At 33.2% G+C, this 23,835-nt stretch overlaps 1 protein-coding gene and 1 long non-coding RNA gene across 5 annotated transcripts; both read left to right on the plus strand.

The window, feature by feature from the left end:
- The first annotated feature begins 4,812 nt into the window (after window positions 1-4,812).
- Window positions 4,813-13,857, plus strand: LOC127151342 (uncharacterized). 4 transcript variants are annotated; one of them, XR_007824261.1, is made up of 10 exons: window positions 4,813-5,049; window positions 5,156-5,426; window positions 5,656-5,716; window positions 6,484-6,547; window positions 7,602-7,674; window positions 7,753-7,839; window positions 8,788-8,859; window positions 9,013-9,055; window positions 11,086-11,188; window positions 11,335-11,525. It is a non-coding gene; the product is annotated as an uncharacterized LOC127151342 (long non-coding RNA). The 4 variants fall into 4 exon arrangements; XR_007824260.1 differs by lacking the exons at window positions 8,788-8,859; window positions 11,335-11,525 and adding an exon at window positions 13,265-13,857; XR_007824258.1 differs by lacking the exon at window positions 8,788-8,859 and having other exon boundaries at window positions 11,335-11,520.
- Window positions 13,858-15,127: 1,270 nt separating this feature from the next.
- LOC103495082 (subtilisin-like protease SBT4.14) lies at window positions 15,128-23,114 on the plus strand. Its single transcript, XM_008456531.3, has 10 exons — window positions 15,128-15,298; window positions 15,391-15,485; window positions 16,815-16,912; window positions 17,052-17,195; window positions 17,310-17,415; window positions 18,061-18,577; window positions 19,791-20,113; window positions 20,624-20,732; window positions 21,512-21,725; window positions 22,465-23,114. Exons 1-10 carry the CDS (start codon window positions 15,200-15,202, stop codon window positions 22,998-23,000), a joined length of 2,241 nt encoding a protein of 746 aa, XP_008454753.2. The 5' UTR covers window positions 15,128-15,199; the 3' UTR covers window positions 23,001-23,114.
- The last annotated feature ends 721 nt before the right edge of the window (window positions 23,115-23,835 follow it).

Consider the following 23,835-nt stretch of genomic DNA (forward strand, 5'->3'; position numbering starts at 1 on the left):
GTGAGTCCAATTATTATTAATATGTGAGTAGACATTTAGTATCATGCATTTGAGTTAAGTATTTATAGTATGTCTAATGTGTTGACATATTATAGGAGTCATGCCACCACGTACTGGCAGACGACGCCGGTAGAATCAGGACGGGATGCAAGGTCCTACCTAAGGTCCATCTATAGGGGAATCTAGTACCCTTGGAGTTCGAGGTGTGGCAGGAAATGAGCAGTTTGTGAGAACTACACAAGAAATAGGAAGGCCAGATTAGAGCAGAGCCTAGTGATCCAGAAAAAGCATATGGAATTGAACGGCTGAAGAAGTTAGGGGTTACAGTGTTTGAGGGTTCCACAGATCCAACTGATGCAGAGAACTTGTTGAATATGCTTGAAAAGTGTTTTGATGTGATGAATTGTCCTGAGGAGCGAAAGGTTAGATTGGCCACATTTTTGTTGCAAAAAGAGGGTGAAGGATGGTGGAAATCTATATTAGCAAGGCACAGTGATGCATGTGCTTTAGACTGGCAGACTTTTAGAGGCATATTCGAAGATAAGTATTATCCTAGCACATACTGCGAAGCCAAGAGGGATGAATTTCTGGGGTCGAAACAAGGATCACTTTCAGTGGCTGAGTATGAGAGGAAGTATACCGAGCTTACACGGTATGCTGACGTTATTGTAGCTTCTGAGAGTGACAGGTGCCGAAGGTTTTAAGAGGGTTGCGTTTTGAAATACGTACCCCAGTTACAACCATTGCTAAGTGGACGAATTTCTCTCAGTTAGTGGAGACTGCCCTTCGTGTGGAGTAGAGTATAACAGAAGAGAAATCAGCAATAGAGCTTAGTCGTGGGACTTCAACAGCTAGTGGATTTAGAGGCCGTGAGCAGTGGAGGTTCACGCCTGGGATAAATATTTCAAGTCGTCTAGATTTTAAGAATCGCTCTAGAGGCCAATGTTTGGTAGGTGCTGGTGTATGTTACCAGGTGGACAGCCAGGACATTTCAAGAAAGATTATCCGTAGTTGAACATGACAGTTCAGAGAGATCAAGGAGTTAGGTCCCAGACAGTTGAGCAATCGAGAGTTTTAGTGGTTCCAGCAGAGATCACCAGTGGTGCAAGGCAAAAAGGAGTTGTCGGAAGACCTAGGCAACAGGGAAAAGTCAATGCTATGACTCAACAAGAAGCGGAGGACGCATCAGACGTTATTACTAGTACAATTCTTATTTGTAATGTACCTGCAGATGTTTTATTTGATCCAGGTGCTACGCATTCCTTTGTTTCTAGTATATTTTTGACTAAGCTGAATAGGATGCTAAAGCCTTTATCTGAGGGGTTAGCTATATACACTCCAGTTGATGACATTTTACTTGTTAATGAGGTGTTACGTAATTGTGAAGTTTTAGTAGAAGGTATCAGTCTGCTAGTGGACTTGCTACCACTAGAGTTGCAGAGGTTAGATGTAATTTTGGAAATGGATTTCTTATTTGCTCACTATGCATCTATGGATTGCCATAGGAAGGAAGTGGTTTTCATAAAACCAGGCTTTGCTGAAGTGGTTTTTAGAGGTATGAGGAAGGCCGTTTCTAGAAGTTTAATCTCAGTTTTGAAAGCTGATAAATTGTTGAGGAAGGGTTGCACAGCGTTTCTTGCACACATCGTAGTAGTGCAAAGAGAAAAGCTAAAGCCAGAAGATGTTCCTGTGGTGAAAGAGTTTCTTGATGTATTTCCAGATGATCTGTCAGGTTTGCAACCTGATAGAGAGATTGAGTTCACCATTGAATTATTACCAGGAACAACACCTATTTCACAGGCACCGTATAGAATGGCTCCAAGCGAGCTAAAATAATTGAAGATGCAGTTACAATAACTAGTTGACAAGGGATACATTAGGCCTAGTGTTTCGCCGTGGGCAGCACCAGTGCTATTTGTGAAAAAGAAACATGGTACCCTCAGATTATGTATTGACTATAGACAGTTAAACAAGGTTACAATACGTAACAAGTATCCTTTACCACGCATCAATGACTTATTTGATCAACTAAAGGGAGCAGCTTTGTTCTCTAAGATTGACTTAAGGTCAGGATACCACCAGTTGAAGGTTAGAGAATCAGATATTGCTAAGACAGCATTTAGAACGAGGTTGGGCATTATGAGTTTCAAGTTATGCCATTCGGTTTAACGAATGCACCAGCGGTTTTCATGGATCTCATGAACAGGATCTTCCATCAGTATTTAGATCAGTTTGTGATTGTGTTCATTGATGATATATTAGTTTACTCAGTTGACAGAGAATCTCATGAGGAACATCTGAGGATTGTTCTACAGACTTTACGTGATAAACAGTTATACGCTATGTTCAGCAAATGTGAGTTCTGGTTGGAACAAGTAGTATTTTTGGGGCATGTAGTTTCAGCGAAAGGAGTTAGTGTCGATCCACAAAAAGTAGAAGCAGTTGTCAATTGGGAAAGACCAACTAGTTCGACAGAAGTATGTAGTTTTCTAGGTTTGGCAGGATACTATAGGCGTTTTATTGAGGACTTCTCTCGATTGGCATTGCCTTTGACCGCTTTGACAAGGAAGAATGCTAAGTTTGGGTGGTTAGATAAATGCGAGCAAAGTTTTCAGGAATTGAAAAAAAGACTAGTTTCAGCACCTATTTTGGCACTTCCTGTAACAGGGAAGGACTATGTGATTTATTGTAATGCTTAAAGGCTAGGATTAGGTTGTGTGCTTATGCAAGATGTGAATAATATCGCTTATGGTTCAAGGCAGTTGAAGGAGCATGAGTGTAATTACCTTACCCATGATCTTGAGGTAGCAGCAGTTGTTTTAGCACTAAAAATCTGGAGACACTATTTGTTCGGGGAAAAGTGACATATTTTCACAGATCATAAAATCTGAAGTATATTTTTGATCAGAAAGAGCTAAATCTGAGACAAAGACGATGGCTAGAACTGATTAAAGATTATGATTGTACTATAGAGTATTATCCAGGTATAGCCAACGTAGTAGCGGATGCATTAAGTAGAAAGTCAAGACTTTCGAAGAGTGCCTTGTGTGGTATTCGAGTAGCTTTGTTGAATGAGTTAAGAGGTTCCAAGGCAGTAGTAACTACAGAGGATTCAGGAAGTTTCTTAGCTCAATTTCAGGTTCGGTCTTCTCTAGTAACTGAGATTGTAAGAAGACAATCAGAAGACAGTAATTTACAGAAGAAGTTTGAGAAATCCAAGAAAGGCTTAGAGGTGGAATTTGAGCTGAGAACAGATGGAGCCATTGTTAAACAGGGAAGATTATGTGTTCTGAATATCAATGAGCTTAAGAATGTTATTCTAGAAGAAGCTCACAGTTCAGCTTACGCTATACATCCAGGTAGCACCAATATGTACAGAACTTTAAAGAAGACTTATTGGTAGTCTGGAATGAAGAAGAGATAGCTGAATATGTTGATAGATGTTTGATTTGTCAACAGGTTAAACCAGTAAGACAGAGGCCAGGAGGATTTCTTAATCCTTTGCCAGTGCCAGAGTGGAAATGGGAGCATATTACTATGGATTTTCTATTTGGATTACCTCGTACATCCAGTGGACATGATGGTTTATGGGTAATAGTAGACAGACTCACCAAGATGGCACAATTTATACCGATTAAAGCGACATCTACGTTAGACCAACTAGCTAGATTATATGTTGATAAGATTGTGAGTCAGTATGGAGTACCAGTGTCCATAGTTTCATATAGGGATCTGAGGTTTACTTCTAAATTTTGACCTAGTTTACAGAAAGCAATGGGAACAGGGCTAAAGTTTAGTATATCATTTCATCCCGAAGCAGATGGTCAGTCCGAGAGGACCATCCAAACATTAGAGGACATGTTGAGAGCATGTGTCCTTCAACTTAAAGGAAGTTGGGATACCCACTTGTCACTTATGGAGTTTGCTTATAATAATAGCTATCAGTCTAGTATCGTATGGCACTATATGAGGCCTTATACAGGAGACCATGCACAACTTCTGTTTGCTGGAATGAAGTGGGAGAGCGAAAGTTAGTAGGTCCTGAGTTGTGCAGATTACGACAAACAATATTAAGTTGATCAGAGAAAATATGAGGATAGCCCAAGATCGACAGAAAAGTTATGCGGATAAGCGACGAAGAAACCTAGAATTCCAAGTTGGAGATCAATTTTTCTTGAAATTATCTCCATGGCGAGGTGTTATTTGTTTCGGAAGAAAGGGTAAGTTAAGTCCTAGATATATTAGGTCATATCAGATAACGGAACGAGTGGGACCAGCAGCGTATAGACTTGAGTTGCCAATAGAATTTGCACGAATACATGATGTTTTCCATGTATCCATGTTAAGAAATATATACCAGATCCATCACATGTGTTGCAAGAGCATCCCATTGAATTAAAAGAAGATTTGAGTTATGTTGAAGAACCAGTTCAAATTCTCGACAGAAAGGAACAAGCTTTGAGAAACAAAACGATTCCACTCATAAAGGTTTTGTGGAGACATCATGGAGTGGAGGAGGCAACTTGGGAACTGGAAGATCAGATGAAAAAGAGATACCCGATACTTTTCAGTTAAGGACATTCTAAATTTCGAGGACGAAATTTTCTAAGGGAAAGGAAAGTTGTAAATCCGATATTTTCTTGGTTTAATTTCTTTAAATGTGGAAAAAAAGAAAATGGAAATTAAGTGTAAATATATATATATTAAATTGTTTTATTAAATAAATAAAGAAAAGAAAGAAAAGAAAGGATAAAAGGAAAAAAAAAAAGAGAAGAAAATTTCATTTTTTCTTTTCTTCTTCTTCTTCTCTTCCCTTCACCGCCAAGCATTTTGAAGACAAATTCTTATCCAACTTCCATTCTTTTCCTTCTTCAATTTGCAGAGAACATTTAAGAGAGATTTTGGAAGAAGAAGAGGAATTTTACTAGAATTTTGAGGTTGAAGAAGAGGAGGAGAACTCAAGCAAAGTGTATCCGTGGCTGAATTTTAGTTCATTCTGTACATCACTGGTTTTTAATTCGATTTGAACTCTTCAAAAAGAATTAAGAGGTGAGATTTACATTTACTGAAAGTTAACTGATTTTCAAACAAACTTTATTAAGAAAGTTCGAGCAAATTCGGATATTCACTGGGTGCTTTTTGATGAAGAAAACAGGGCAGTTGGTTTTCACTCAAAATCAAGAGGTCTCTTGTTTTTCTTGTATTTCAGAGTGTACCGGTGGAGTTAGAATCTCTATTTGATATGGTTGGAAGGCTTATTCAATTTACTACAGCTTCCATGAAGAAAGCGTGAATCAAAAACGACTAAACATCAGTTAAATTTTAGGGACAAGTTAAAGAGGTTGTGTGTGCGCGATTCTGGAAGTGGTTCTGTTTCGAGGGTTATCTGAGTTTATGCACGGGGAATCAGATTTATAGATCTTCAGGTAAGTTTTAGAGGATCTTAAAATGAAGATTTTGATATAAAGAATACTCATTTTGGTTAAGTATTGAGAAAGTTATAGTCATTTGAAGTTTATGTTAGAAATCTTTGAAATTTCGAAGAGTTGTTGAAATAGGATTTTATTTCTTAAGCTTTGTTTTCGTGAGCGTCATCTTTGGTGCGACATGTTACTTTAGGAAACCAGAATGTTTAGAGTTTTAATACTCGATTAGGTTGTTGGCAGGCCGAGAAGAATTAAACCGAGCTTATAGACCAATGATCTAGCCCAAGACGGTGAGTGACAAAACAAACTTTGAAATATTTTCCATAACTATTATTATGATTGAATCCGATAAATGTTTACTTACGAAGCTATGAAGGGTATTTGAATTTCATGACTATTTTAAAGTGTACATTTGGAGACTAGATTTCTTAAAGAAATTTATGCTAGCACGTAGATATTAAATGTTTGGAAAGTATTTAAACCACAATGTTTTAAGCAAAGCATGAATTAGTAAGAAGTTTTGTTTTAAGAACTACAGTTTTCCACGAAAGAGCTGAGTAAAGTTCGAGCTTTGTGTAAAATTTATAAGCAGGCATATTTTAATATTTTTAGATGATTTATGAAATTTTCATTAACTACATGACTGAGATCTTGAGCCTGAGGCTAGAGATTACCGTGTGCACACTGGTTAGATTCCGTTGTTGACGTTGAGTGTACTCCGTAACAACGATGCTATCGTGAGTGTTGGGCGGGCCCCACTACATCGTAGAGCTTGTAAACGTTGTTGTATTGGGTATACCCTACACAAAGTAGATTTTTCATGTTAGTTAAAATTGTTCGATATACTTGATATGCCTTGCTAGATTTCAATGATGAACATACTGAGTATTTAAGGAAGCTAGTCTTACTAATACACGTTTACATTTACGACTTGTATAAACAGATTTATATGTGTAAAGTATTTACGTGCTTTTATCTTTAAATTCATAGTTTTAAACTGAGTCACTCACTGAGCTTCATAGTTCACCCTTTCCAAAATGTTTTACCCATTTTCCAGGTAGTCGAGTTTCCGGTGCCTGATAGACTGCCTTAGTCTGCTGAAGCTCCATTATCGATTGCCAGTACGTGTTTTGAGTTGGGCATAGAGTCTGTTGTGTTATGATGTATATACACCCTTGTATGTTATAGATACTCCACAATTTGTATAATCTTTAGGAGCTATAGTTGAGTAAATTTTGTTGGTTATATTTTGATTAAGGTGTCTTTAGGTTTACTCGTGAAATCGGTAAATTTTGAGCTACACTTCATGTATGTGTTTGACTAGCTGTGTTTGACTAGCCTAAGATCCGCTGTGTTTTGTTGCATGTATAATAGTTTATATACTAGATTGGCAAGTTCATCACATGAAAGTTTTAAGCAGAGTCGACAGATACAGGTACAGAAAAGCGTTGTTCGTCGGCTTCACACCATCTTTCGATCTAAGGTAGCAGGTAGTCCGGGAGGGGGTGTGACAATTAAAGATTGAGAAAAAGAGTTTAGTTGTTACGGTCATACATGTAGAGTTTTTTTTGTAAGTTGAGTTGTTTGAATTTAATTTGTTGTAAGGTCTTTTTGTTTATGTCATGCATTTGCCAAGTGAATTTGGGTTCTTTTGATCTTTTCTATTGATCTTTTGTTTATGATTTTGATTGAGTTGTATCATAATTGCATGATAGTCATATATGATACAACTATGATACAACTCAATTATGATATCATGCAATTATGTATCATACAGTTTGTTTATAATTTTTAGTTTCTATAGAAGCATCTAAAAGGTATTGGACTTTAATCTGACTATTTAGGGAGCTTTTTGTTTCTCTTCTGTCTGTGTAAACCATATTCTTGGATTCATTTTTTCAAAGTTGTGTGCACATTTATGTACTATATGTTCGTTCTATGATTTTTTATTATTTTTTGAAAAAAGAAACTGTCAATAAGTATTTCATTGATTGAATGAAATTTCAAAAGGGCATGTTGTCATGTGGGATTACATAATACTATTCTATTGATTTTGTGTATGATTTTCAATCGTTGTTTGGTTGTTTATTTGTTATCCAATTAATACCTTCTGTGATAAATGCTAGGTTTAACTTTTTTTTCCAAAACCATGAGCTCGCCTTCTTAATTTTTCAGGGATTTAACTTGATTATTAGATGTTTTAAAATCTAAAGGCAACAAAAATGTGGCATATTTGTCTGAAATTGAGGTAACTTGTATTATGAACTTCGACCATTTGATGATCTTTTGAGCATTGTAAGGTAATCTAACTGTTAGTCTTTAACAGACAATTGGGTAGCCATATAACAATATGCAAACTCAAAATCATCATCTGTTGCAGCAAATAACTGAGAGAGATGACTATAACATTAAGGTGATTATATCTTATGAGGTTAAAAGATTGATGAGGATATATATTCTTTGCCTTTTTTTTTTTATACTTCTAAATGGGGCAAGCTTCACTGTCTTTGTATCCTTTATTTCCTTGTTATCTTCAAAATATAAGCTTCACTATCATTGTATTCTTTATTTTGGTACCTCATCATTATGTGTGTTGCATGCTTATCTTTTATAGCTTGGTTTGAGAGTTCTGAAAGTGATTCATATGACTTCATATTTATGGCTAAGGCTAGCAACTAAAGACGATACCTCTAACGTAGAAAGAAGTTTAGAACAATCTAATTGTAGTTGACATGTAGTATTTATTTGAAATTCTTCTTACAACTCTAGTTTGTTATAGTTATTGGTAAAATAGAAGAGGTAATTAGTTGATTCTGGTTTTTGATATGTAAAATAATTGCTTTGTGCTAATCCCCATTATCGCTTCTTTGTTTATTGAAATTAATAACCTATGGATACTTTCTGCCTAACCTTAGTTCATACTATGAAAGAGTTTCTATACTTTTTGGTTTCTTCAATTGATCATAGTAACTTTGTTTTTTAGAAACAAGCAACTAGAGTTCACTGCATGGTTGGTTGAAATAAAAAAGATAAATTGACATTGGTAAGCTATGACATTATCTTGTTGTTCGGTTGCAAGTACAAAGTGTGTGGAATTGTTTTATGCAATACTTGAATTTCCTTCATTTTTAACACATTTCATGCTTTCATTATGATTGAGCCAACTTCAATGTTTCATCTCTTCAGTGTCTGGATTTGAATTAACTAGAACCAAGTTAGTTTTTCATGATACTTCACCGTCTAGGAATGGAAGAAGAAAAAGAGACTTCAAGTTTCTCTTTTGTTTCTATTTCAAGGACACAATTCTTGGACTTAAAAGTTAAAGTTCTTAGTTTTAAGGTTGTTCTCATTTTGTTAGTAGATTTTAAAGATTTGAAGATAACAATCAGTGAGACTTTGAGATTGGAGTTATCTGAGAGTTTTTTTAACTGAGGTAACTCTCTCCTTGGTTTCTTCATGATTAATTATGAGTTAATGGGTCTGCTAGTGATTTAGTATGCTACAAGACGAATACTTATCTGTTCTAAGTTTTCTCTAATTGATTGCTTAATTATTTTTAACTTGATGTTATTGCTTTTTTGTTTAGGTTATGGAATCCAAGTTTGTATTTGAAGCCAAGTTCATACAAGGTAATTGAGTTTGAAGCTTTTTTAATTAAGTTTGTGTTTCTTAAGCTAGAATTGTAATGACAACTATATGTATGTTCAAAGATATATATGCAATTTGTTAGTTCTTTGATTGAAAGTTTGGGTTGATTCAAGAAACTTAAATAGTTCAATTGACGAAAAACTTAAATTCTTGCTTATGTGTTGTTTGAGTTGATCATTTTGTATATCATTGCTGGACTGCAAAACAGATGCAATATAATTATATTTGATATTTTATAACAGGTTTATATAATAAAATGGATATTTTTTTACATAATAAACTACTTTTAAAAACCATTGGTTTTTTTTAAAAAAAAAAACTGTAGGATTTTTTAGTGGCGCACTTCAATACACTGTAAAAGATGTTTGTAATGGTCTCGAATTAACCTTTAGGAACAATAATATTTGTCATTAAAACATCACCTTTAGTGTCGTGTTCAAAACATCACTATAAAAATAAATAGTGATATAACATATGTTACTAAGAGTAAGCATTTAGTAACGTGCAAATGTCACTAAAAGTATATCTTTTGTGGCACGTAACCCTTGCGTCGCTAAAACTTTAGCCTACGTAGAATTTGCGATAGCCCTAGCGACGAATGGCTCTTCGTCGTTAATACTTTTAACGACGTGTTTTTGTCTTTTAGTGACATTTTGTATACGCCACTAAAAATATAATTTCTTGTAGTATTATTTTGATATTTTGTATAGAATATAAAAGAAGACTCCGATTGAACTCAACACAATGAAAATCACTTAAAACAGAGTTCTAACGAAGGAAAACGGGTAACTTAAACATCAATGGCATTTTAGTAAATAACCCTCGACACTCGTGAGCCCCACACACACGAATTCTCTCCCACTGTCCGAGTTCATATTTTAGTAGTCTTGATTATTTTTTTTCTTCGTTTTTCTTGAAAATTTATCCTCTCTTTTGTCAATCTGATGTGCTCGCGGCCTAGAGTTAATGAGTTCGAGTCCATGCGATGGTTATTCCTATTCTTTTCTATATAAACTCCTAATTTCCCCATTTCACAATCAATTCACCATGTTCTCTCAGATAAACCCCAAATTGTCCTAAAACTCTCTCAATCTGGCCTTTTTTTTTTATTTTATTTTTGTTCTCTAAATTAATTTCCATAATTATTTTTTTGATGGAGGGCTAATCACCAAGAGGTAAGTGGGTTTAGGACTTTTCAATTCTTGAAGAATTCTTCTCTTATTTTTCCTTATTAATTAGATATAGCAAAATCTTTGAATTTCTTGTAGTTTTTGTTGAATCCCTAATTTTCTTGTATAAAAAATAATTCCTTCTTTCAATTACAAGCATTCTTGTCAATTTAATTATTGATATTGTTCTTGATTCATCATTTTGTATGCAAGATACTTTGGGTATGAAAAATTAATGCAAGATTAATTTGATTACCTTCGTCTACACAAAAACTTAATCTAATTCTTGATTGCAACATGTCAAATCTTGAAATCGATTAATGCTAGATGAATCTCCCTTGTTCTTGAAAATTTTTGAATTTGATTGCATCAATTTTGTTGTGCACAATTAAACCCAATTAATTCATTGATTACAAATTGTTTCAAAAAAAATGTGTGAAATATCCTTTTATCTTATTTAAAGAGCAAGATTAGGCTTTAGTTGTTATTGCAAGAATATACACTAAATGCTTGAGGTGATTGTCTCTTTTCTTGAAATCCTGATCCAAGTTCTTACTGGATCAAGCAAGTTGATCTTGCAAGGAATCTTGATCAAGACCTTTTTATTGAGCAAAAATCATTTCATAATCCTCTCAATTCAATGATAAGAATTGATTAGTGCCCGTTGCCATTTCTCTCATTTTTCTCATAAGTGTTCAATTTTTACCTTTTTTTTTTTTTTTTTTTTGTGAATTGAGTTTACATCCTAAATCACTCTTAAGTCTTGATTCTACTTGATTTTCCCACAGTCTTCAATGCTTTTCTTTTGCTACTAACATCATTTCTTTGAAACTTAATTTCAGGAAACTTAGACACGATTTTCTAGGATTCAACACCTGTACTTTCCACCAAACTATGGTAAAAGTACGGGTAAAATTCAAATTTCTTTTGTCGAGGCAAATCTAGGTAAATGAAACCTACCTTTAGTAATAAATTTCATTTCTAAACATATTTGTGCTTGATTGTAACGACCTTGCCTATACATACTTTGATACATATTGATTTTCACTTGACACCTTCTGTAAAAAATATTCCATCTCTTATTTGATCAGGTTTGTAAGCAAGAGCTTAACAAAAGATTAGAGAGAACCATCATCTTCCTTCCCTCTAACTTATAAAATAGTCAAAGGATGCTTAGGCATTCTGTGGCTTGGCTCACATTTCTTACTTTCCATTTTTTGTACTTTCATTGTAATGTATGAGTTTCATATTACACATGGCCAAAAGGCCTACGTTCTTTAATACATTGCAACTTCATCCCTTTCGATCCATCGTTTCCTTACTATTCATCTATTGAAGTGTTATAAGTAGTTTAAGGTTGTGATAAGTTCGTGATAAGAAATCTAGATTATAAGATTCATCAAGTTTACCTGAGTATTACTCCATCGCTTGGCCAGCATTTTGTCGCCTAGGCAGCAAGGACATAGCTAAACGTGTACAAGAAAGAGTTTTGAAACAAACTCCATCCTGGTGATTAAACCTCCATACTTGTATTCTGAAAGAAGAACAAGTGTGGTGGCTTGGCACTAAAAGGTTGTCACACTTAAAAGAGAGGTAATATGACCCTTATAAGTGATGAAATCTAGATAGGTAATGCATAATTTTTCATTATCATTTACATCCCGAGAGGCGAGTAAGTGTGACATATAAACACGAAGAGGTGCTCGCCTTAATTAGAAGATGATTACTTGATCCCTATCGCATCAAGAACTACCACAAGACTTAATCGCTTAGAACATGGGGACCTTCCTTCGCATTTTTCTTAATACAAGTTAGTTCACTCTCCATCCTCCCCCTATATTTAGCCACCTTTTATAGAATTTTTTAATGTAGATAGTAGTTTTAGTACACATACACACATTCACTTTATACTGAATAGAAGTATATACCGCCTAAATAAGAAGTAGACCTTTGAACTAAGGTTTGATAGAAATTCCATGTGTTCGACCCTGGCTTACCCAGGAAACCTATCATTTCGCTTACACTTGGGCAAGCGATGGAAAAACTTGTAATACATGTTTATCAATTGGAAATCAGCAACACATAGATAGGAAAACACTTTATCACATAATTCTATCTTAATAGTCCATTAAGTCACACACTTAGAGCTTAATATAACCATCCATGAATAAACGATACACGTACCACAACACGAAGCACTTTTCTCACTAAACTCAAAATAGAAACTTCTTCAACAGTTCAACTAGTTTGATACATTTTTGCCGAAAAGAAATGAGAGAACTTCTTCCCAAAAGTTTCCTTATAAAATACTTCTTACGTGGAAATCCTAAGCCACCTCTTTCTTGGCGTTTTCTTATGTCCTACATGGCTAACTCCTTGTACTTGCCTAAATTCAAGGTATTTGTATGCCTTGACTCCTGGATTCTCGACCAATAAAGGTTTGAGATCTGATCGAGATCTCAAATAAATCCTGCTCTCTCTAGTCTCGATCCAGCACAGCCTGAAAATGCCCTGAGTGGTCTTTAACTTTTGTTGTGTGCTTCCAATCTCGGCTAGACACGACCCCGAGATAGCTCAAGTTCCCAACTTCTCAAGTTTCTTGTCCTTCATCTTAACCGAACAGACATCGAGATGGCTTCGAGATTACACATCTATCTTCAATCTTGCCCAAGATTCCATACAGCTGCCCAAAATCATTACATAAAAAGCATTTTGTCTTTCCTCTTCATTGAGCAAGACCAAGTTTTACCTTGGAATCAACCTTCTCTCTCAAATCTCAACCAAGATCTCATAAGTTTTGCCCTGGGATCAACCTTTCCAAGGCACTTAGTTTGGCTACCATGACACTCAAACTATGTCACTTGGCTTTTCCTAAACTTTTCTTCCATCATCCCAACACAACTTTAACCTTAATTAACTTCCCACCTAGCATGACATAGTTAAAATGACACTCTTTAAAAAAAAGGCTTGAGTCTTTCAACCAAGCTCTTTAAAAGACTGAAGCTTTTTTTTTTTATTTAGGGATCGAGGTTTACATTGAAGTTTTCAAACTGAACAAAGTGGTAATGGTCGGGCATTTAGAAGAGAAGGCAAATGAAAATTAGGAGGGATTTTAAAAAACTCTCGACACTTATCAATAAGTGTTGGGAGTTCACCCAAACTGCTGACCCATTATTGGTAGCGTCGACAATTCCAGCAACAACTCCCTACACATCAAGGGAGCATCATGAGATATTATAAAACTCAACGCTTTATATTATGCGTTGGGAGATGCCCTATCTTTCGATGCCATTTCTCCCAACGGTATGGAGCTATGTTAGAAGATCCAAAATTTCTTATAGTGGTTGAGTAAATAATCGTATTTGTTGGCTTCGCACCGTGTCTTGGACAAAGAGTAGGTGGTCTAAGAGGGGGTATGACACCATCACACCTCGAGACGTAGTTGGTATATCACCAAACTGGGTCCAACCGATCGATGTGTTTCTTTCACTTTTACTTGTAAAGTTTTGCTTTAACCGATCGATGTGTTTCTTTCACTTTTACTTGTTATTGTTTTGCTTTTTCCAGTTATTGACTATATGCTTTCTGTTTGACAGCTGTGAGTGTTTGGCGAGTCACCCCAACGCTTTTTCAATTTTTATTTTCAAAATATGAATCAAACAACATTTTGGTTGTCAAATTTAGATCATCCGCACACAAAAAGCCTATATATAATTGGGACAACCTCTTGTCTTTCACTCATTTCTTCCAATCCCTTTGCTAAAGAATTGGGAGATAAACTTGAGAACAAAGTTTTATACGGTCTCTAGTTTCGTTTAAAAGCTGACTTGAGGTTAAAGTATTTCTACACTTCTTTAATCCTTTCTAAACTGACTAATGTTAAAGTTTCTAAACTTTAATTATCTCTCTAAGCTATCAACTAGGGAAAAGTTCGCACTTCTAAGCAAATTAAAGCTGTGTTTTGAAGGAAAAACAAAAAGACATTTTAAGAAACAAGAAACTTAGTCAATTCAACGACCATGCATATATATATATATATTCAAAGATTTTTGTCCCTTAAATTAGAATACAAGACAACTTTGTAACATAAAATATATGTAATATATTTGTGTTTTATAGACTTTGTTTTCAAGAAATTACCACATCCTTTTCTGAAAATGATATTTTCCTTCCCGTTCGAGCACTAATGTCTATTGAGTTTTTAGGTTTTAAATTATGCTTTTAATTTGTTCCCTATTATCATCAAATTCTACACAATGGTAGTAAAACGCTATTGATATGATATGAACGTCTTAATCGTCTAGCTAATTCATCCCACACATGAAAAGTTGACTTCCGTCATTAATATGTTTGATTAATACTTGTAAATAAAAAGTACAATCTAAAATTTCCCAATTGGCAGTTAAAAAATTAAATAAACCTAAAGTGAAAGTATATATGACATATATTGACCAAATTAAAGAGCATTAACAGAGATCCAATTAGAAATTGGTCATTGTTCAAATTATAATCATGATAACATACATATATATTGTATATATGCAACACTAGTTAAAATAGGAAATTGCAATTCACTAAAATAACCCATGATTATTATTGGGAAAAATGTATTGCCACCATATTTAATGGCCAGAAAGAAAGCAACAAAGGAAGTAAATTGCGTAGGTGGTAATTGACCAATGATGAGTACAATTTGAAAGAGCTAGGTTGTTTAATTTAGAGCTATATTATTATTTTTCACATATCATTTCCCATATTTAGAAAAAACAGATATAAATTACCAATGTCTTAAGACACTAAAAAAGCTGTCAACTTCAAGTCTCTCATTGCTCTTGCTCTAATCCAAAGGTCCCCCACATTAGCATATTTGCAAATATTTCTATAAATAGATAACCATGGATACAAGCTCTCATTCTTCCCTTTCAGTTTGAAGAAAACACAGTTCAAATTACTACAATGTCAATATCGAAATCTTCTCGTCTTCTTGTCTTTGCTCTTTTCATCATCGTAGGGTGCGTTGTGCAGGGAATGGACCGCGACGAGAACGAGGAAAAGGTTGTTGAATTAATAAATTTATTTGTCATTTTAATTGTTTTGTTATGTTTTTTTTTTTAATGGTTTCTCTTATTGTCTTTGTGTTTTTGCAGAATCATTTTATTGTATTCTTGCAAAATAAACCTGTTTTAAATGAGGTTGATGCAGTAGAAACACATCTAAGTGTTCTCATGTCAGTGAAGAAAAGGTGGGTAGATTCAAATGGTAAATGATTCAGTTTTATTTACATATTTAGTGCATACGGCTAAGTATGTAGATATATCTCATGACTTTTTCTTTGTATTACAACTTATTAATGATTCAACTAAAAGAAATTCTAGTATTATTGTAAACATATTTCTTTTATTATCAATTTGATGCTCATATTAATTAAGTGATATGATATTTATTTCAAGGGATTTATACTGTTGTTATATATTTAATGTATTGTTATAGTAAGCCATGAACAAATATAGTAATTCTAAATTTTGAATACCTATACATTAGTTCTTTTAATTTCATACAAAAATATTAAATAGCTAGATTAATGTTTCACCTTACTAATGTGTTTCTTTGATCACCCAAACTATAACTTTTAAAGAAAAACCTATTTATACTTTAACTGAAACCTCCAATTAATTACCCTTTAATTTGAACACCTTCAAATTAGTTAGGAAAGCAAATCAATTTAGGGTGAGAATAGTTAATAAAGGAATGTTTTTCTTGCTTTCTAAATTTGATGGTAGAAAAAGGGTCCAAAGGGTGAAAGAAATCAACCCAAATCTGTGATTTTGTTTGTTCCTGAATTGTTAAATTGCACAATATCTCTATAAAGTGGAGCAAGGGAAGTCATATTAATGTCATAATGATGTCCAATAGAACTATATCCCATTTAAAAAATATGTATACCACTAAATTAAACGTGGTGTCATTTACTATTACTATCACCTTGACCAAATTAATTAATGAGATATGATGAATCTATCCTGCCTAACATTATAATGCTACCAAACCATAATTAACCTACCATAAAATTTTCGTATCAACCCTTACTTAGCGATAAAAATAATATAATTTAGCTCAAAATATTATTATTATTATTGTCTGTATAGTTTCAAGTTTGTGTATCAAATTTTAATTTCTAATTTTTAATAAATCTTTAAATTTAGTATCTAAAAAATTATTTTTTAATAACAATAAGTTAAATAAAAATATGGATTATTTTCAAATATAACGAAATAAACCAAATCTATTATAAAATATCATAATTTTTCTACAATGAATCAAGATAGACTACTATATGTATCTATGTGTATCATTACAAACACAAACAATAGTTTATTTTGGTCTACTATGATCAAAATGGTGATATTATAATATATATTTGTAAATATGTTTAGAATATTTATCATTTAAAATAATTTGGGTAAGAAAGATAATTTTGATCATTTAAAGAAAAGTACAGTATGTTTTCAAAATTACAGTAAAAATAGTAATAAATAAAAAGGAAATTGAATGAATTTGTGTGCTTTTGTAGCCATGCGGAAGCAAGTGAATCGATGGTTTATAGTTACACGAAAAGCTTCAATGCCTTTGCAGCTAAACTTAGTGATCATGAAGCCAAATTATTGTCAAGTAATCTCTCTCTCTTTTTCTAGCTTAGTTTGCATTTTATCCCTTCTAATTTAAAACTAATTTTTAGTGCCTTGTATGGTTATTGACTCCCGTTTTCAATCCTATTTGTTAATTATATATATAAATGAGTTTGATGTAGCGAGAGAAGATGTGCATCATGTGATCCCAAACACATATAGAAAGCTACAAACAACAAGATCTTGGGACTTCATTGGATTGTCTTCTAATGCAAGAAGAAGAACCAAACATGAGAGTGACATTATCGTGGGCTTATTCGATACCGGTAATTCTTCTTTATTCTTGAACTCCACAAAAAAATTGAACTTTATCAATCTATATAATAAAACTATATTCTCCTAAATATTATCATTCGTATTATTAATTAAATTAATTGTAGGGATCACTCCGACGGCGGATAGCTTTAGAGATGATGGGTTTGGTCCTCCACCCAAAAAATGGAAAGGCACATGTCACCACTTTGCCAATTTCACTGCCTGCAATAAGTAATTTTCCAAATTTTACTTTTATTACCCATTATTTCTTTTATTATTATCATATTTTGCTTAAACGAGATACAGAAATCTAAAGACCGACTTTTAGATTAATAATAGAGGTTGGTCAAAAATAAAACCCATATTTACATACCTCACAATTACCCCATCTAAACGATCTCATATCAAATCTAAACAATCTCTTATTTCTAAACGATCTTATATCAAATTTGAACGATCTTGTATATCTTTATATTTAGTCTAGACGATCTTGTATCCAGTTTAAACGATCTTGTATCAATATATTTCAATCTTGCACTATGAACAACAAAAAGAAAAAGAAGTAAAAAATTATCTGCATTATTTAACAGCAAACCTATGATTTATAAAAACATTATAGATTTTTTTTGTTTTGTTTATGCATGATAACCTAGAGAAGTGAGTTAAATTAAAAAAAGTTGCCACGCAGCTTACTACATCGAAATATTTTCATTTTTTTTTTAATTTCTTATTCAATTTCTATTTTTCTTTCACTGTCGAATGAATTGAAGATTATATCAATTCCTCTTGATTTAAGTTCATTATTTGAAACTAAATTTGCAACCTTCCTTTTTTTTTTTTTTTTTTTTCCTGATGTCAATTTATTATATCTTGAAGAAAACTTATCGGAGCAAGATATTTCAAGCTCGACGGCAATCCCGATCCCTCGGACATCTTGTCACCGGTAGACACTGATGGCCATGGCACTCATACATCATCAACCGCAACGGGCAATGCAGTTGAAGGGGCCAGCCTCTCTGGTCTGGCCGAAGGAACTGCCCGCGGTGGCGTGCCGTCCGCGAGAGTTGCCATGTATAAGGTCTGCTGGGCTAGTAGCGGGTGCTCCGATATGGATATCCTGGCCGCCTTTGACGCTGCTATACAGGATGGTGTTGATGTCATTTCGATATCGATTGGGGGAGGCGGCTTCAACAATTATTCCGATGACTCGATTTCCATCGGCGCATTTCATGCCATGAAGAAGGGTATCATCACTGTGACCTCCGCCGGGAACGGTGGTCCGATGGCCGGCAGTGTAGTCAACCACGCGCCGTGGATTGTGACGGTTGCTGCCAGTTCCATTGATCGGAAATTTATCAGCCCACTAGAGTTGGGCAATGGGAAGAACATCTCTGTAAGTTTATTGCATCGTTATGTTTTTATATGTTGTCTTTTTTGTTTTTTCTTTCTTTTGTGGAAAACTTTTTTCGTGAAGTTTTATTTAATTTTATGCTCAATAATGTTTGAAAGAACTTTCAAGTTTGTTTCTTTTGGTGTTTAAGAGACTTTGACCTGTTGATCATTTTTTTCAATCAAAATTCATGAATCTATTAGCGTGACATGCATAAGTTTGAAGAGTAGAGACATTTTTGTTAATTCACAAATTTATTACACATAAACATGTCATATTAGACATCATTATCAATATTGTCAAATATATTTTTTAATTATAGTTATTCTTGAATATTTGACCATAGATTTAATTAGATAGGAATTAATTAAATTCAGAGGTTTATTTGATATTTGTAAAGTTTAGTAATCTATTTTAAATTTAAGAACATATCAAACCCGAGCCATAAACTTTTAGAAACCTCCACTTTAAACTTAAAAGTACGGAAAGTACTTTTAAAGAAACTAACGATGATTATGGTGTTACTTTTAAAATTTTAAAAAGGGACCCTTCAAATGAGTTTTAATCAACAGTTTATATGATTAAATTAAGAAACATTTTTCGGGTGTGTATATATCAAAATGAATAAAATAAGAATATAAGGATAACACTGAGAAATTATAAAAAATGACAAAATTTTACCAAATATTTACACCATATACCAAAATTTCAGATTATATTGGTAGACATTAATATGTTTCTATCTATCGTATTGATAACTAGCTAGTAATAGAAGTATATTAGTATTTATCATTAATAAAATATAATATTTTGATATATGTCGTAAATATTTTAATTTATTTTATTATATTTAAAAATGTTTCGACAAAATTAGTATTTAAATAAAAATAATTAAAGTATTATATTATTTCATTATTAAATCAAAAGTATTTAATTGGCATATTGGATTATTTTTTAATATAATAACATGAATAAAAATATAATAAAATACTATAATTTATTTATAATGGTTTGCGATAGATATTAGAACAAATGGTTGTGTGTGCGTATTTTGTAAGATGGTGCATAAAAAAATAGTAGATATTTTGATCTACCACGGTGATACTTTTTTAGATTTATAAAATTATTTTAAACTTTTTCATTTAAAATAATTTAGTTTTTAGTTTTTTCATTTTTGTTGGGTATGAATAATAATATAATAATAATGGATATATAGGGAGTAGGGATAAACATCTTCAATCCGAAGAAAAAAATGTACCCATTAGTGAGTGGAGGAGATGTGGCAAGGAATTCAGAGAGCAAAGATACTGCAAGCTTTTGCTTAGAAGACTCACTTGATCCAACCAAAGTGAAAGGCAGCCTTGTGTTTTGCAAATTGTTGACTTGGGGAGCTGATTCTGTTATAAAATCCGTTGGAGCAAATGGTGTTATCATTCAAAGTGATCAGTTTCTTGATAATGCTGACATCTTCATGGCCCCTGCCACCATGGTTAGCAGCTCGGTTGGTACTATCATTTACACATACATCAAGTCCACCAGGTAAATGCATTCATACACACACAACATAATTTGAGTTTATTTGAGCCTTGACACCGAATCAATTTCCTCGTTATCATACACATTATCGATAAATATAGAGTTTCATCTTAAGACCACTTAACATTGAGAAAAGTTTTATATGAATTCTTTTTTAACGTGGTCCAATCATGTTGACTTTTTTTTAGTTAACTACTTAAAAATGAATGATCTGCTTTTTTTTTTTTTCTTTTTTAAATTGAAGACACTGATATCATATTTAGATAAACGTGTAATTTCATTTTAAAAGTCAATTTATATTTTATCTAATAAGGTTAGTAGTATATTGTTATATGTGTGGATCTGTGTTTTTTTATGCAAGGATGGAATTGACCTTTAATATATAAATATGTATTTAAATGTTAAAGAATCATTTTTTATTCCACAAGTATTCGGAGAACTTTTGTATTTAGTCTCGAAAATATGAAAATGTACTTTATAAATAGACTATAACAATGTTGTTTTTGAAAACAGAACGCCAACTGCGGTGATATATAAAACAAGACAACTCAAAGCAAAAGCTCCAATGGTAGCTTCCTTCTCATCTAGAGGCCCAAACCCAGGCTCCCATCGTATTCTAAAGGTTTGATTAAATTATAAGTTTAGTTTCAAACTTTTAATATCATTTATGATTCATTATTCAATCCTAATTTAATATTTTTAAATAAAAACTTTCATTGTCTATAATTTTTCTCCTAACTTATTAACTTATGTTTTGGAATGAGGGCTGATTTTTGACATAAAATTAGAGCAGAAAATGTTTTTTTTTTTCAAACTCTTTATTTTTCATTTATATAGATTTTACTCTTTGATTTTTCTAGAAATTTCATGTGTATATGCAATAAAAATATTTGAATGATTGATATAATATTTAATTTCCCCTAACTCGTTAATTTATATTTTTCAGTTTGGTAGGTGATTTAATATTTTTTAAAAAAAGAAGTAGTACTTTATAATTAATTAAATGTGTACCAACATTTTTAAAGAATAATTGCTTCTCGTAGCTAGAAAAAACTACAAGTGATAAATATTATTATTAATTGATAGATTTTTATGAGTGAAATATCTATGTGCTCTATCTAAATTATCTCATTTTTAGATATATTCTTGTATTTATTTATTGAATTATTCTATGTTTACCGAAATTTTTGTGCTTGAGTGTTATATTTGTAACTGTTGTTTTAATTTTCTTTCAAATAGATGGATGTTTCTTTTAAACAATAATCTAACATGAAAGGTGATGGCCAGTAATTAGGATACATTCGGAATTCATGAGCTTAACAAATATACTAACGAGGCACCATGATAATTTTATTACACACAAAATTGAGAGTAAAAGGGTATAATTTTGTGAATTATCAGCCGGACATAGCAGCCCCAGGAGTGAACATATTGGCTGGTTATACGCCATTGAAGTCATTGACAGGGCAAAAGGGTGACACTCAATACTCCAAATTCACAATCATGTCTGGTACTTCCATGGCCTGCCCCCACGTCGCCGCCGCTGCCGCCTACGTCAAATCTTTCCATCCTCTTTGGTCTCCCGCCGCCATCAGATCCGCCTTGCTCACCACCAGTACGACCTCCCTCTCCCTTCAGCTCTTTTTATTATACTCACTCACCCTTCAAAAGATCTAAACCTTACATTAAAATGAATTATTGATTTTTTATTTAAATATATAGATAAAGCTAGTGATTATGGGTAACCATTTTGTTTTGGGTTTTTGAACATCTAAAATCCCATTCGGTAAGAATCTTGTTTATTATTCTTGAAAAGTAAGCTTATAATACACGTACTTTCGCCCCTATATTTCTTCCTTTACTATCTATTTTTTTAGTAATGTTTTTTTTAAAAAAAGAAAAACAAAATTTTAGAAACTAAAAAAAGTACTTCTAAAGGTTTGTTTTTATTTTTTGAATTTGACAAAAAATTCAATCATTATATTTAAGAAATATGCAAGCTATTGTATGAAATTGAAAAAAATTGATCTTAATTTTTAAAAACAAAAAATAAAATGGTTACCAAACTTAGTCTAAATTTGTCTATTTGCTATATATTATTTTGCCAACATTTTTAAAATTAATCAAACCAAATGCAAAGGGAAAAGAGTAGTTTCTAAGCCGTTGTTTTTATTTTTTGAAATTTAGTTAATAATTGAACTATTTTAAAGAGGTAATCTTTGTCAGAAATTAGGTGGAAACAAGGTTAAGGTCATACACAGCCCCTAAATTACAAAAAAAAAACCCTATACTTTACAGTTATGGAGTTTATTCTCTAAAATTTAAAATTTAAAAACTTTATTTGTATTGTGAAGCGAGACCGATTAGCCGGCGACTGAACCCTGAGGGTGAATTTGCCTATGGTGCTGGCAACCTAAATCCATCAAGAGCCATAAGTCCTGGCCTAATCTACGATCTCAATGAAATGTCGTATATCCAATTCCTTTGCAGCGAAGGCTACACTGGATCTTCAATTGCTGTCCTCGCTGGAACCAAATCCATAAACTGTTCCACTCTAATCCCCGGCCATGGACACGACTCTCTCAATTATCCAACTTTTCAGCTCAGTCTCAAAAGCACCAAGCAACCGATGACAACAACATTCCGACGACAAGTCACCAACGTCGGCCAGCCTGTCTCTGTCTACAATGCCACCATCAAGGCTCCTCCTGGGGTGAAGATCACGGTTACGCCCACCACTCTGTCATTTTCACGGTTACTTCAGAAGAGGAGTTTTAAAGTTGTTGTGAAGGCCAGTCCTTTGCAATCGGCAAAAATGGTGTCGGGATCACTTGCTTGGGTTGGTGATCGACATGTTGTGAGAAGTCCTATTGTTGTTTATAGTCCATGAAGATGATGAATTGTTGGCGAGGGATTGACTAAAATGTGCTTTTTGTAGTCGGATTTACTGTTGTTATCAAGTTATATGTGTTGGACTTATAATTTGAGTATGATGTGATTGATATGTTTGATGACACAAAGATAGGATACTCACAACTCTAAAGAAACATTTAGTTCACATCCCAATTCTTTTTTTTTTTTTTTTTTTTTTTTTTTTTTTTTTTTTTTATTTAGAAAGAAACCGATGGAGATCTTTAGAACTACCTAACCAAAGAGCCCAGGTAACTCTAAAGCATGCATCAAACCTAAAATTTATTCATATAAAATAGGGGCACCAAAAGTTACAAAGTAAAAAGAAGGCTTAAGATAACTCAATTAAGAACTAAATATAGCTTTTAAATTTAAAGCCATTGAAGAAGAAAAGTAGCTTTTGAACATCTTATCTTTTGCAAGCCAAGTAGCTATTTGGTTACATATAATGTCTTGTATGGAGTCTGTCTTTGTCGATGATCTCTTGAAAATTCTTGGGGAAATTGCCAAAAATAGGTTAAAAAAAGAGATTTAAATGAATTTTGGGACAAGTTTTCAAAAGAAAGACTTTTAGGACAATTTGGGTGTGAATAGACAAAAATGCCCTTCATTAAATTTCTATCGCTCTCTATTGATTTTTTCGCCTACCCACGTTCGCTTTCCCTTCTCTTTCGCATAGAACACCTGAAGTAAAAAAAAAAACATCTCCTTTCTTTGGCTTTTGAAATTTCCCGCTCTGCTCTTCGAAGATACTCCGACTGTTCGTCTGTCGTCGGTCCTCCAGTGCATTTCGTCGCTTCTCCTTTTCGAACCTA

Source organism: Cucumis melo, chromosome 10 (assembly GCF_025177605.1).
Source record: "Cucumis melo cultivar AY chromosome 10, USDA_Cmelo_AY_1.0, whole genome shotgun sequence".
In the NCBI taxonomy this organism is placed as follows: domain Eukaryota; kingdom Viridiplantae; phylum Streptophyta; class Magnoliopsida; order Cucurbitales; family Cucurbitaceae; genus Cucumis; species Cucumis melo.

Excerpts from the sequence above, each read along its gene's own strand:
- LOC103495082 (XM_008456531.3), top strand. The coding sequence starts at position 15,200 with ATGTCAATATCGAAATCTTCTCGTCTTCTTGTCTTTGCTCTTTTCATC. Across the intron at positions 16,913-17,051 it reads TGAAGCCAAATTATTGTCAA|CGAGAGAAGATGTGCATCAT; the intron begins GTAATCTCTCTC and ends AGTTTGATGTAG. Across the intron at positions 20,114-20,623 it reads ACATACATCAAGTCCACCAG|AACGCCAACTGCGGTGATAT; the intron begins GTAAATGCATTC and ends TTTTGAAAACAG.